General features: G+C 41.3%; 1 protein-coding gene across 1 annotated transcript; it reads right to left on the reverse strand.

The window, feature by feature from the left end:
- Window positions 1-4,888: 4,888 nt before the first annotated feature.
- On the reverse strand, window positions 4,889-13,845 carry LOC115791555 (V-set and immunoglobulin domain-containing protein 10-like 2). Its single transcript, XM_030745663.1, has 10 exons — window positions 13,578-13,845; window positions 11,674-11,949; window positions 10,356-10,628; window positions 9,992-10,249; window positions 9,623-9,913; window positions 8,511-8,864; window positions 8,161-8,283; window positions 8,045-8,069; window positions 6,475-6,560; window positions 4,889-4,938 (listed from the first exon to the last, which is right to left on the reverse strand). Exons 1-10 carry the CDS (start codon window positions 13,822-13,824, stop codon window positions 4,889-4,891), a joined length of 1,983 nt encoding a protein of 660 aa, XP_030601523.1. The 5' UTR covers window positions 13,825-13,845.
- Window positions 13,846-14,466: the final 621 nt, after the last annotated feature.

A 14,466-nucleotide genomic window follows, 5' to 3' on the forward strand; every position in this document is an offset into this window, starting at 1 on the left:
ACACATCCATGCACACACCTGCACATTAACTAATGCAGCCAGGGTTGTAGCTGAATGTGTCATTTGAGGACCTAATAAAAGCATTGTTCTGTACAGGAATTTCACAAAAATCTCTGATCTCCAGAATGTCACAAAGATTTTGCTGTTAACAAATCTTTCTTTTGGTTTTTGTTTGTTTTTACATTCATTGTGTGTAGCTTTGTAGACCTAGTGCCAGCTTAAGACAATAATATAGTGGTGGCAAGTTCAGCAACAACATTTATGTAGCCTGAGTACAAACATTGCAATCTGTTGTCATCTTGGACGACATGTAAAATTAAAGGCTTCAGATTTCAAAGGTCTTGCAAGGATTCAAGAAGCAGAGCAAACTGATGGAATTAAAACTGAAATAAATTTAAATATTGCATATTTTAGTTATACTGTATCCTAAACCACATGCTCTCATTTTGTCACTGTGCATGCCAACATTTAAAAATATAACATCCACTTAATGAGATCCTGATCCTGCATGCTTGCACAGTCTGTGCATAAAACATTTGTATTCAGAAATTTGAACAATTCTTAACATGAGTGATTATGTGTTTATGTTTATAAAAGAGCACAAGAGACTGTTAGGTGGAGCCATGAGTAATGTGAGATGTTTGTCATGAATGAATGCAGGACACAGATCAGTTTCCCTCATTTGGCAGGCACAACGAAGGCTGGAATACAGCAGATTACTGAACAGACACTAAGGTTCAGCTTTCAGATACAAGAAGTTTTCAGAGTAAATTTGGTATCTGAATAGGTTCGTGTAACACTTTGCAGTTCTTTGTTCAGCTTGCACCATTAGAATGATGATCAGCATGCATAGATAGATAACTTTATTTATTCAGAGCAGTGATCCTCACTATTTTTTTCAAAAGAGCCATATTGACTGATCAAAGTCAAGGGGAGAGCCACAATATCACCCCAAGTCACTCAAATAAACTTTCTCTGCTCATCTTGTGAGCACCGTACGTTTTTACTCGAAACACCCATCACTGATGTGGTTGTCCCCTCTCCAACATCGTCATGTGGATTTTTGTTTTCTTCTTCAAATTCCTGGGACCTATTCCAGAAAGCAGATTTTGCTAATAACTCTGAGTTTGTTAACCCTAAAATGAGGGAAACTCGGGTTTTCAGTTCCAGAAAGAGCTAACTCCAACTCTGAGTCAGTTACCATGGTAACAGACTCTGTGACCCTAACCTGGCAGGTTTTATCCAACAAACTCTGAGTATCTCTCTGACTCCGCCCCTCCTGCTGCACCTGAACCACCTGTCTGACACTCCCATTCATTTCCTCCTTCATAAAGTTGCTGCAAAGCAGTCAGAGGAGGGAATTCATCTGCAGACATTTATGTTTCTACAAGCACTGAAATCCCAGTTAGACATTAGTTATTTTTGTACGTAACATGAAGCATTTACAGTCGTTCACTCGTCAACAGGCTGTAAGGACGGAGACAGCGATGATGTCACGGATTTATAATGAGCGCAGCTCTCAGACTGTCAGTCAGTTCCTCTGAAACATTTACTGTAGTTACTGCAGCATCACTGTTACATCACACTGATCTGGATGAAGCTGCTGACACAGAACACACTGTGGATGGAAAAATGTCCGGATCCTGGAGATGATGTGAATGAGTGAAGATGAGGCTGAAATATTTGAAGACTTGAAAACTGAACTTAATTGATTTAAAGTGACTTAAATGATGTCATTTTGAAGGTCATGTTGTCTGAAATTCAGAGTGTGAATTTCCACATATTTTCCACTGAAAATCACCAAAATCGCTGATCATAGGCTCTATAGCGCATCCGCAAACCGTGTCCGAGTCCACCCGCGCAGCAAGAGGATCCAAATGGATCAGGATCACAGATTCAGACGCGATCAGGTCCAGATCCAGTTCAGGCTCCAGTTATTTTGCAGCTCATCCAGTCTGGATCTGTTCATAATGGCTTCATCTTCCCGACACGATCTGCATTCTTTAATTAAAATGCCTCATCCTCTCAAAATGTACTGAAATATTTAAAATGTATAAAGCTGAGACATTTGTCAAAGCATGTTTGCCAGCTGTTCTTTTAACAACAGTCCATAAACATGTGGGAACTGAGGAGACCAGTTGTGGGACTTTTGGGAGAGGAGCTTCTCAACAGTCCTGGGTCTTCTTTGCTGTATTTTTCACTTCATGATGCATCAAATGTTTTCAGTTGGACTGCAAGCAGGCCAGTTCATCCCACGAAGCCATGCTGTTAGCTGTTATGTGGTTGTCTTGCAGAAACATGTCTTGCTTTCCCTGAAAAAAGACATCGTCTGGGTGGGCTCTAAAACTTGTATATACCTTTCTTTGCTGATGGTGCTATTTAAAGCTGCCAGTTCCATAGGGACTAATGCACTTCCATACCATCAGAGATGCAGGCTTTTGAACTAAGTGCTGACAAGAGGCTGGATGGTACCTCTCCTCTTTAGTCCAGAGGGCAAGGTCCATGCTTTCCAAATAGAACGTCAAATTTTAATGCATCTAACCACAAATGCTTTTTTTAGCCTAATCTTTAGGCATGTGAAATATACATATATATATATTTCACATATACATATGCATAAAAAAATTATATAGTGCAATGACAATAGTGGAATGACCAAAATCTCTCATCTTTGGGTAACTTACACCTTTCGGGTAGCTTGCCATGGTTATTGTATGTTAGCTCTTACCCATAGAGTTTGCATTATCTTTTTTAGGACTGTGAACACAGAATCCAACATACTGACATTGCACATCTACTACACTGCTGAAAAAAATTTAAAGGATCACTTTGAAAAGACATCAGATCAGAAAAAAATTGTACTGGATAGCTACACTGATATGGACTGGGTAATGTGTTAGGAATGAAAGGATGCCACATCATTTGATGGATATCCAGGAACTGCCTGCATATTCTCACCACATGAGACTGGGCATTTTTGCACACCAGGAGGAACCCAGTACCCACTGCACCAGTGTAGGGTCTGTCAGTAGGCACAAAGACTTCATCCCAATACCTAATGGCAGTCAAGGTGTCATTGCCTAGCCTGTGGAGGTCTCTGCATCCCTCCATGGATATGCCTCCCCAGACCATCACTGATTCACCACCTAACTGTTCACACTAAAAACCTTCTGGCAATTGTACATATTGATGTGCCATCCTAGGGGAGTTGGACTACCTGTGCAACCTGTGTACAGTTCAGGTATCGCCTCAAGCTACCAGCAGACACTGACCCTGGCCAAATGCAAAACTAGTGAAAAAAAAACAGAATATATGAGGAGGGGAAAAATGTTACTACCCTCCAGCTGTAAAACCATTCCTGGTTTGGGGGTTGTCTCATTGCTGCCACTCTAATGCACCTGTTGTCAATTTCATTAACACTAGACCAGCTGAAATTGATCAACACCCCCCTCTGCTATTTAACTAACCAGATCAATATCCCAGAAGTTTAGTTGTTTAATTGACAATGCTATCCTCTGATCAAAAAGTGTTCATTTAATTTTTTTGAGCAGTGTATAAATTTCAGTTTGCTTGTTGGTTCATGTGTGAAAACATTTAGACTTCTTGCCTCCATGTCATCCAGTAATTCCCAGTAACGGGCACTTTGTGATACACCTATTATTGAATGTAAAGTTTCAGTATGGTCCAAATATGACTAGACTTGTATGGAGTGATATGAAAAAGGCAGTAAATCTAATTAAAATTGCTGTCTTTTTTTTTGGTATGTGGACAACAAACACTTGATCCTCTTTGATACTGCCTACTAAAGAGGTTGTTATACTCAAACACATTTTTCTTTTTGGGGGGTAATTGTCTTACTTTAAATAAGAAAAGAAATATCAGACCAGTTACAGGGAAAAAATTAAACCCCTGATATCTAGGGGGGTATTTTGGGGGGTGTTTTTGTTACTGAATTGTGCCTGTTATTATGCCAACAGCTTAAGACCTCTGCAAGGCATCAATGTGTTTAAAAAGATTTCCAAATAATTTTAGATAAAAGTGGCCTAACTTTCAAACTATCAAACTACTGTCAGGTTGTCCAGTGCTGGCCGCCCTATCCAATTCAGCCCAAGATCATTTGGTGTCGAAAGACGTCTCCAAAAACAAATCACATATTTGCAGATAATGCCCACTGACCTAATTGAGAGGCATGTCAGTAAATATCTGCCTGTTATCTAGTTTCTGAAACACACTCACATGCCAATGGATGCATTGAGGGATTTCACCTTATTAGAAAGAAGGTTGGCCTGGCATATGGATTGAAACTCATTTGCCCTAAATGGTACATCATTACTTAAGTATACAGAATTTCCACAGTAAATGTTCTTAGGTTAAAAAAAAAAAAAAAAAAAAAAAAAGATCTATTTCCTTACAGCTCACTCTTTCTGTCATATTCTCACACACAAAGGTTAACACATGCTTTCACTAGCTTTAGTCTTAGATGAAAGGCAGGCAAATGTAAGCCTCAGATCTGGAAGGAAGCTGCAGGGGCGTTTCAAAACCTGTGGCTAAGATGATAAAACAAGAGTTCCCATGTTCTAAAAGAATAACTCCAGTAGACTGGTCAGTGTTTTCCACAGAACATTTAATTTACTGCAGAGCGCATGCTATAAATGACTGTAAGCTTTTTAGAGAAAGGTCCATGAAGAGAACTTGTAACTTTTACAAGAAAAGAGATCAAAAACAGCAGGCTACTCCTAGCGATGGTACAAACTGTCACATGTGAATTACATCTGAAAGACAGGGATCTATGACCATGAGCCTGTAGCTTTGATGATGATGGTGACACTGACTGGCTCATTATGGTCTCCAGGGGGAGAGGTTTGGCTGCTAGCGGTGGGAGTGGCACTCAGGAGGAGGTGACGGGTGAAGCTGCCAAGGGTAAAGCCTTGGTTGGACCTGGAAAAAAAAAACAACTATCAAAGATACTGGTTGGCATTTAATTTTTTTCAACAAAACTCATACTCACTCATGAAAAAATTAATTGAAAATTAAGTTCAATCAAATTCTCTGCTCTGCTCAGTGTGACTGACTACATACATCAAACAGGCATAACATTATGACCATCTGCCCAATATTGTGTTAGTCTCCCTTTTGCTGCCAAAACAGCCCTTAACGGTTGAGGCTTTCTGTGGTGTCCTGTGGTATCTGGCACCAAGATGGTAGCAACAGTCTTGTAAGTTGCAAGGTGTGGTATGGTACTTGATACTCGACTGGACTGAGATCTGTGGAATCTGGTCAACACCTCAAACTTCTTGTTGTGCTCCTCAAACCATTCCTGAACCATTTTTGCTTTGTGACAGAATGCATTATTCTGCTGAAAGAGGCCACAGCCATCAGGCAATACTGTTTCCATGAAAGGGTGTACATAGTCTGCAACAGTGCTGAGGTAGGTGGTATGTGTCAAAGTAACATCCAAATGCATGGCAGGACCCAAGGTTCCCCCAACAGAACATTGCTCAAAGCATCACACTGCATCCACTGGCTTGTTTTCTTTCCATAGTGCATGCAGGTGCCAGGTGTTCCCCGGGTGAGCGATGCACATGCACCCGGCCATCTACGTGATGTAAAAGAAAATATGATTCTTCAGAGCAGGCCACCTTCTTCCATTGCTCTGTGGTCCAATTCTGATGCTCACATGCCCATTGTTGGCACTTTCAGAAGTGGATGGGTCAGCACCTTGACTGGTCTATAGCTATGTAGCCTCATACACAACAAACTGTGATGCACTCACTATGCATAGTGAGACCATTCTATCAGAACCATCATCAACTTCTTTGGTCACTTTGAGCTACAGTAACCAGTCTGTTGGTTTGGACTCCATGGGCCACCCTTCGCTCCCCACGTACATCAGTGAGCCTTGCCCACCCATGACCCTGTCACTGGTTCACTACTGTTCCTTCCTTGGCCCACTTTTGATAGATGCTGTCCTCTGCAGACTGGGAACACCACAGCTGCAGTTTTGGAGATGCTCTGACCCAGTTGTCTAGCCATCAGAATTTGGCCCTTGTCAAACTTGTTTAAATCCTCACACTTGCCTGTGTTTCCTGCTTCTCACACATCAACTTTGAGGACAAAATATTCACTTGTTCCCTAATATATCCCACAGAGTAACGGGTGCCATGATGATCAGTGTTATTCACCTTACCAGTCAGTGGTCATAATGTTATGCTTGACTGGTCATAAATGCTAATGGTTTTCACAAAAATTTGATTGGCTGCATCAAAATTCAGTCTCCATCTGTGTACCTGGTTGACCAAGAGTAGTAGGCACGATAATTGTAAACATGTGGTCATCATAAAAGAATCAAACAAAACAAAAAAAAAAAATAGAACCATTGGATTTGTTCTGTTGTGTTTTATTAAAAATGGAAATTAATTTAATCTGGATTCGAAACTATGAATCTATGAATGTGTCTGTTCAACTTTCCTGGACTGGATGATCCACCAGGTCCTCCCTCTGACCCACCAACCATTTCATCCTCTGGGATGCTGAGGTTTAACCTTGATTGGCTGTTCTGCCTGCAATCATTAAAATATGCAAATGGAACTGGAAATGTTTCATTACTGGTCACCAGCCACTTCATTAGGTACACGTGTTCACCTGATTGTCGAAGAGGATATGTCAAGCATTATCATTATTTTTGAAAATGAATACATTCTCTCTGTGTCTTTAGAGGCCCACAGAATATGAGGTAAGATAACCGCTGTAACAGTGGGATACAATGTTAAGCTAATGATTAAAGGCAAGAAGTAGATGTCTAAAAGACACTAAGGTTTTATAAATGTTACCTCTGTGTGTAAATGTGTGTTAGCATGTGCAGGAATCTGCATTAGTGTATTTTCCAAATTTTAGGTGAGTCTTGTTTTTGAAAATATTTGTTATTCCATAGTATATGAGTAATTGTGAATAAATGCTAGAATGAACAATCTTTGTGGGTGTACGAGAAAAGAGCAGCATGGAGGCAATCCACACAACAAAGAGGGCAAAACACAATGCAAGGGAGAGCTAATAAAAGTTCCTGCTATGCAATAGCAGCACATAAACACATAGCAGCATAACTGTTGGGGGTTCCTTATCCAGCCCCAACTCCAATCTTAATCAAAAAGGAAGTATAGTGGATGTCTGCCATCCAAGCCCCAGCTGGTAGCTGGTTCCACAGGAGAGACAAGATGCTGAAGGCTCTGCCTCCCATTGTACTTGTAAAAAGTCTCATAGTCACAAGTAAGCCTTGAATCCGAGAGTGAAATGCTCTGTTGTGATGACGTGGTATGAAAAGTTCTTCAAGATATGATAGGGCCTGATTATTCAGGGCTTTGTCCATAAGGAGAAATATTTTAAATCCTATCGTTTTAGTTTAACACCTGCTGCAGTGTTTTGGATCAGTTGAAAGCTTTTAGTGATCAAATAAGATTTCAAGTATAAGCAAAAAAGAGTCTCACATTTAGAAATGCAACGAGGAGCTCCATTTGGGCATCTCTCAAGGGTGGGGTTTTGTACAGTGAGTCTTCCTCACTGTACAAAAGGCACAGTGTGTCCTGGGCACAGACCTAGCACACACTGGATAAATTGTAGAAAATCAGAGGATGATGTTTTCAGGACCTTCTTGAACTCTTTCTCCCATAAAGACAACATTTGTCGACCTCCCCAGTAGCCTTAATGACTACTTTTGACACCTCGATACACACGTATATCAATAAAGACTTGGTTTGATGACCATTAGAACAGGTTCTGGGTTTTTCCAGGTGTAGTCCTAGTAAGCTGTGTAGGCAGAGATTCCTCTTACTAACTTCTGATGCATAAACAGTCATTTTGTTCTGGAAGCAGACCTCAGTTCAGAAAACAGAAACAAGGGTTCCTCCTAGAAGGCGTCCAAGGGGGAAAAAGTTTATGTATGACACAGAAAATTCAGGCAGATTTGAAAGCAAAAGGTGATCCAACCCAATATTACCAGTGTGTACCTAATAAAGTGCCTGGTGAGTGTCTCAAATATGCATATACTCACAAGCCAAACAGCAAGTCATGGAGTCCTGGGAGAAGATACAGAATATTAATGCTAAACCATGTTGCTTTATGTATAGGTCAGCAGGATGCTGGTGGTGATGTGTGTGGAGGACTCACGAGGATTGTTGCTGCGGTTACGGAGGATGAACACGAGCAGCAGAACAGTAAGAATGGCTGCAATGAGCATCCCACCGATAGCTGCTCCAATCACAGCAGGGTATAAATTGTTGTGTGGTTCCACTACAACACATCACAGGTACGCATTGTAATACAGCTGCAAAGTCACAAGTGTTTGAAAACTTTCGTTGTACCATTATCCTATGATAAGAACGACTGGTAGGTTCCACATTAAAGTAAACTCTGTTGTGGGTTTATTTTTGGATTCATTTTAATTATTATTTAACACCCCACCCCTGGGTCCTTTTTGTTCTTTGCCAAAAGTCTCATATGTCTCCCATTTCCTATACCTGGAGTCTTTGCAGCAGAAGGGTGTCCGACGGTGCGGTGGTTGATCGGTATGATGCGGAACTGGTAGGTAATCGTTGGTGTCAGACTCCCCACTGTGTGAATCCTGACAGCTGGATCCTGGATGATGTTACGGTCCCACACTGTGGGATCAACCTTCTCTTTCACTTGCTCACTTGAACCATTGCTGCTTCCTTTCCTTCGTGGACGCTCAGACACCCATCTGCGCTCCAGGAAGAAACCTGTCCAACCTCCTGCTTCCTCTTTCTCTACCACCCACTCCAGCTCCACCTCATTACGCTGTTGACTGGTGTACATCACTCTGACGAGGGTTGCATTGGGTGGCATGGGGTGCTCTGATACACAGATAAAACAAAGAGAAATATCAATGTCTGTATGATTTCTGTATGTCAGTTCACTTTGTTCCAGACTGAAATATCTAACAAATTAATGAATGGATTTACAGTAACTAATGTTTAATCTATTCCTCCAATACTAACTACTTTAACTTTGAATTTTATAGCTGGAGATATGAACCCTTAGCTGAACTTAGCATGAAGACAGGATACAAGGGGGAAAGCAAGCCAGGTTCTGTCCAAAGTTTCCAAAAACAAGCTTACAGCACTTCAGCTCACCACTGAACATGTTGTAGCTCATTTATCTGAACTACATAATGATGAAAAACAAGTTGTCTATCTCATTTATGGGTATTCTGAATTCTGGATTCACAGCTTTTTAACAAAAAGAAAAAATCTTATTATATAATATTTTTCCCTGGAAATCCACAATTTGATATGTGTACTTTTTTTGTAGAAAAAAACTGACACGGTTTCCTGTTTCAGGTCTTTATTCTGCACTCACTGTTTGCAGACTGAAGATTCATATGCTGTACAGATATCAGTATGTATCAATATTCTCATCTAATTCTCAACAAGAAATTGATTCATGAAGACAAAAAAATTACACATGCATGCATGCACATACACACACACACGCACACACACATATATACACAGTACCAGTTTGGACACATTTATCGATTCATATGAATGGGTGAGTGTGTCCAAACTATTGACTGGTACTGTATGATTACCAAAATAAAACAGGTCCTTACTATTGACAACTAAAGTGATGTTGATTTCAGTTCCTCCCACTGCGTTGGAAGTGGAGCACCTGTACTCGCCGCTGTCTTGAGTTTCATCTGTGTCCCTCACAGTCAGATTGGCCCATGCAGACGTTCTCAGAAGCAGGTACTTTGAGGTGTCCTGGACACCAACACCCTGATTGTTAAACCAGGTGATTTCATTGACAGGAAGATAGTTGGTTCTCAGACTGCAGGTAAGCTGGACGTCACTCCCCTCGTACACAGTCACGACTCTGCGCTGCGTCTGCAGCACAGGGGCCTCTACACGTGACAATGCACAGATTAATTATTTAACAATTTATATGTGCTATTTGTTGTACAGTGAGACTGTGCACTCACCCAGTGTGACATTGCAGGTCTTGGTTTGGACCAGAAGTGGATGTTTAGCATGGCAGGTGTAAGGTTTCCCACCACGAGCTGTGCCATAGCGGAGGATCAGGATGTTGGAGTTTTCTTCTCCACCTTTGCCCTGGCCCGCTGGGCCCTCCCACCACACCAAGGCTTTTGGGGCCCCTCCTTCCCAGGAGCAGGATAGCATCAGATACAGTTTGTCAGTGGTCACATAAGCAAAACACACTGGCTCTGCAGGGGGAATATCTGATGGAGGAGAAGTAAGATGTAAAAATGTTCAGATGGATGAACACAAACTTTGCTCTAAATTATCTGTCTTATTTTCATTTTTTGTTGACATTCCTGCACTCACATGTGCGTGTGGTACACTGTGTTGACTGTTTCAGGGCAGGATGGGAGCCCATGCATGTAAACAAACTGTCAGAAGTCAGGCCTCCAGAAGGCAGCAAGATGGAGGCAGTGCTGGAGGCTGAACTGGGTTGCTGCCCTGTGTTGGCATGTATCAGGTCTCCAGTCCATTTGAGTGAAGGGGAGGGGAATCCACCAGGCCAGGAGCACAGCAACCTCAGAGAGGTGTGATTCAGAGCCGGCTCCACAGAACAGGAAGGGGAGCCATCAGGTGGATCTGTGGGGATAAGATAGAGGCAACAAGGTAGTGATGTCCAAAGTGGAGTTAACTGAGACCATCAGGGCCCAAAAAAGTTCTTGTGTATTCATGATGTTGGGCATGAGTAATTATAGCAATTATAAAATTCTGTGATTTTGTTTCAAACATGTTTTTGTTTTTCTTGTTTTGCTTTGTTTGTTTTTTAGAAGGAATAAATTAATTTAAAAAATCAGGAAGGAAAAACACTCTTAAGCACCGGCATAATCACTAAAAATAAAACCCAATTCTGATTTATTCCTACACTGCAGTGAAAAAGTGTTTGCACCGTTCCTAACGTCTTTTCTTTTTTCTTTTTTTGAATATTTGTCACACTTAATTTTAAGATCATCAAACCATTTTTAATATTAGACAAAGAGAACTAGAGTAAAAACAAAATGCTGTTTTTAAATGATGATTTTATTTATTAAGGGAAAAAGCTTACCAAACCTACCTGGTCCTGTATGAAAAAGTAATTGCCCCCTCTTAACTGTGATTAACTAATTTTTAGAGCTTTTAGAGTTCAATTTCACAAGCCACACCCAGGCCTGATTACTGCCAGACCTGTTGAATCAAGAAATCGCTTATAATTCAAATTTTAATCAGAGCTCATCACCGGGCTGTGGGGATGAGCTGTGGTAAAAATAGTGAGTTTCTGTAAACTGGAGGACAAGACTGCAGATGTTTTCATCCCAGCTTTAGTGTCAATTTCAGACTCATCCCACTCCTACTTGCACAAATGCATAAACTCAACAAAATCAAGCCGGAGAATGGAGAAGATCTGTACCGTATGAGTGTATGTACATTTACCAGCTTTTAGGTCAACATAAATACTAAGTATTGGGGAAAGAAAACAGAAGAAGCAACAACGATTTCTGCATTACAGGAGAGGTTTAATTATTAGTGAAATGATCAAGTATCTGTTTTGAGAAGGATTTTAATAAGGAGAGAAACTCTCTACTTAAAAAAAAAAAAAGAGCAAAGTAGGATTGGTATGGTATGGTCAGAGGTCAGAGGTTACACTCACAGTAGATGGTCATGCTGATGGTTTTTTTGGAGCGGGTGCTAAGGTAGATGTTCTGTGCCAAGCAGGTGTAGTCACCAGTGTGCTGGCGGAGGACTCTGGTGATGTTGTACTGCGGCCCGGTGTAGACCTCGGAGTTGTTGTAGAACCAGACATACTGACTGGCTGGATTGGACAGGGCCTGACACAGCAAAGAAACAGCCTCTGTCTCCAGAGCTGAGTAACCCTCCTTTATTGTACGCTGTGGAGTCACATCTATTTGAGGAACATCTGGACCAACTGAGGAGAAAACATGATTGCACAGAAGAGATAAACAAAACAGACTAGTTACAATCAGAGCAAGCAAATATTAGTCTGTTAAGAACTAAAATTCAAATCAGGGTGCAATAAAAAGATTTATCCATGTAGTTTGTTATAACACATCAAAGGGTCAAGCACAAAATTATTTTGTCATTAAATCGTGCAATAGATTTTTTTTTTTGTCAGTGAGGGGTAAAAAAAAAAAAACTTCACTGAAGATTCAAAATCTTCTGTTTAACCCACTGTGCTTTCATATAAGGATTGTGTGTGTGTGTGTGTGTGTGTGTGTGTGTGTGTGTGTGTGTGTGTGTGTGTGTGTGTGTGTGTGTGTGTGTGTGTGTGTGTGTGTGTGTGTGTGCGCGCGCGTGTGCGTGTGTGCGCGTGAGCACGTGCTCTTGATGCTACCATACACCATTTAACTATGACCACCTGCCTAATATTGTGTTGGTCCCCCTCTTGTTGCCAAAACACCCCTGACCGCTTGAGGCATTGACTCCGATAGACCCCTGAAAGTGTGCTGTAGCACCAAGATGTTAGCAACAGATCCTTTAAGTCTTATAAGTTGTGAGGTGGAGCCTCCAGACTTGTTTGTCCAGCACATTCCATAGATGCTCGACTGGACTGAGATCTGGAGAATTTGGAGGCCAAGTCAACACCTCAACCTTGTTGATGTGCTCTCAAACCACCCCTGAACCATTTTGGCTTTGTGGCAGGGAACATTATCCTCCAGAAAGAGGCCACAGCCATCAGGGAATACCGTTTCCATGAAAGGGTTAACATGGTCTGCAACAGTGCTTAGATAGGTGGCACATGTCAAAGTAAGATCCACATGGATGGCAGAACCCAAGGTTCCCCCATAGAACATTGCCCAAAACATCACACTGAAACCACCAGCTTGCTTTCTTTCCATAGGGCATGCAGGTGCCAGGTGTTCCCCAGGTGAGTGATGTACACACACCAGGGCACCTTCTTCCGTTGCTCCATAGTCCAGTTCTGATGCTCACGTGCCCATTCAGTACTGTTTCTTCCTTGGCCCACTTTTGATAGATGCTGACCTCTGCAGACTGGGAGCACCCCACAAGAGCTGCCGTTTTGGAGATGATTTTCACGTCGTCTAGCCATCAGAATTTAGCCCTCATCAAATTCGCTCAAATCCTCACACTTGCCCATTTTTCCTGCTTCTCACACATCAACTTTGAGGACTAAATGTTCACTTGTTCCCTAATATAGCCCACCCAGTAACAGGTGCCATGATGAAGAAATAATCAGTGTTTTTCACTTCACCAGTCAGTGGTTATAATGTTATGCTTAATTAGTGCACGTTACTCGGTGGCTCCACAGCGTAGTAGTTTACATATTTACTCAGCAAGTGGAAGATTGCTGGTTGAATTCCAGCTGGAGACACAAATTCCTTTGGGGTTGCATCAGGAAGGACAGCCAGTGTAAAACTCAAATCAAACATGGAGCTGTGGTGACCATTTATGACAAGGGAGCAGTTGAAAGTAGTTATATTACCATACTCACTTGGTCTGGTCAGAAAAGATATGTGATTGACCAAAATCCTGTGATTTTTGTGCCGTAATCCCTACCTCAGCTCTAATACTTACAGATGATGTCCAGCCATAGGCGATCAGAGGTCTCGCTGTTGATGTTGTTACTGGCCACACAGCGGTACCAGCCTATGTGATTCCGATTGGCGATCACACTGATAATGTTGCTGCTGCCCTGTTCAAATATTGTGACGTCACCACTGCTGGTTTCACGTTGCCACACATACTTGATCTGTCCAGTCCCATTTTCCACTCTGCATTGCATCCGCATTGTAGATCCTTCCACTGGAAATTTATCACTCATCAGGATGTCAGGCTTACTCACGGGGACTGCATTTAAAATAAACACACAAAAACACACACGGACGTTAATGGCTTGTAATACAGCTGAAGGACAATAAACAGTAACTGAAAAGATTTCATTTGCACTGTGTCTAAAGGACACCAAACTGAGACGAAGCCTCAAAGTTTTTCAGTTATAATACCAATTATTGATCAACCAGTACAATTTTGCACTGGTTTTAACATATTTGTGCATGTAAAATATAAACTGTCTAACAAATGCTAATAAGGTGACACTGTTTTATGAAGACAAGGGGAAATTAGTATAATATTTTGGACTTTGTCATAACATACAGACTGAACCAGTCATGTTTTGTAGTCTTAAAACTGCAAATTGCTGCTAAGATTTTTTTTAACAGATCAAGCAAACACAACCCTTAATTAGTGGGATTTAGAGGGGTGGTGAACTTTGAAAGCCGTAGATACCCCAGCTTATAAAGACTGATAAGATAAGTTAGTTATATTTGCACTGGTGTATAATGTTGGCTCATAAGACACCAGAAACTGATTTTTTTGTATCTCTGTTTTGTCCACCAGAGAGCACTGACAAATGTCTGATTTTGTACTTGTTTGTAGAAAATCTATCAAACTGTAAGATTTTAAA

The sequence above is a fragment of the Archocentrus centrarchus genome, chromosome 14, assembly GCF_007364275.1.
Source record: "Archocentrus centrarchus isolate MPI-CPG fArcCen1 chromosome 14, fArcCen1, whole genome shotgun sequence".
Taxonomy (NCBI): domain Eukaryota; kingdom Metazoa; phylum Chordata; class Actinopteri; order Cichliformes; family Cichlidae; genus Archocentrus; species Archocentrus centrarchus.

Bases quoted from the DNA above. Each gene is read 5' to 3' on its own strand.
- LOC115791555 (XM_030745663.1), bottom strand. From the start codon at position 13,824: ATGAGTGATAAATTTCCAGTGGAAGGATCTACAATGCGGATGCAATGC. The intron at 10,250-10,355 runs GTGAGTGCAGGA...CTCCTCCATCAG, and splicing joins ACAGTGTACCACACGCACAT to ATATTCCCCCTGCAGAGCCA. The intron at 6,561-8,044 runs GTGAGTATATGC...TAATGATTGCAG, and splicing joins CATGACTTGCTGTTTGGCTT to GCAGAACAGCCAATCAAGGT.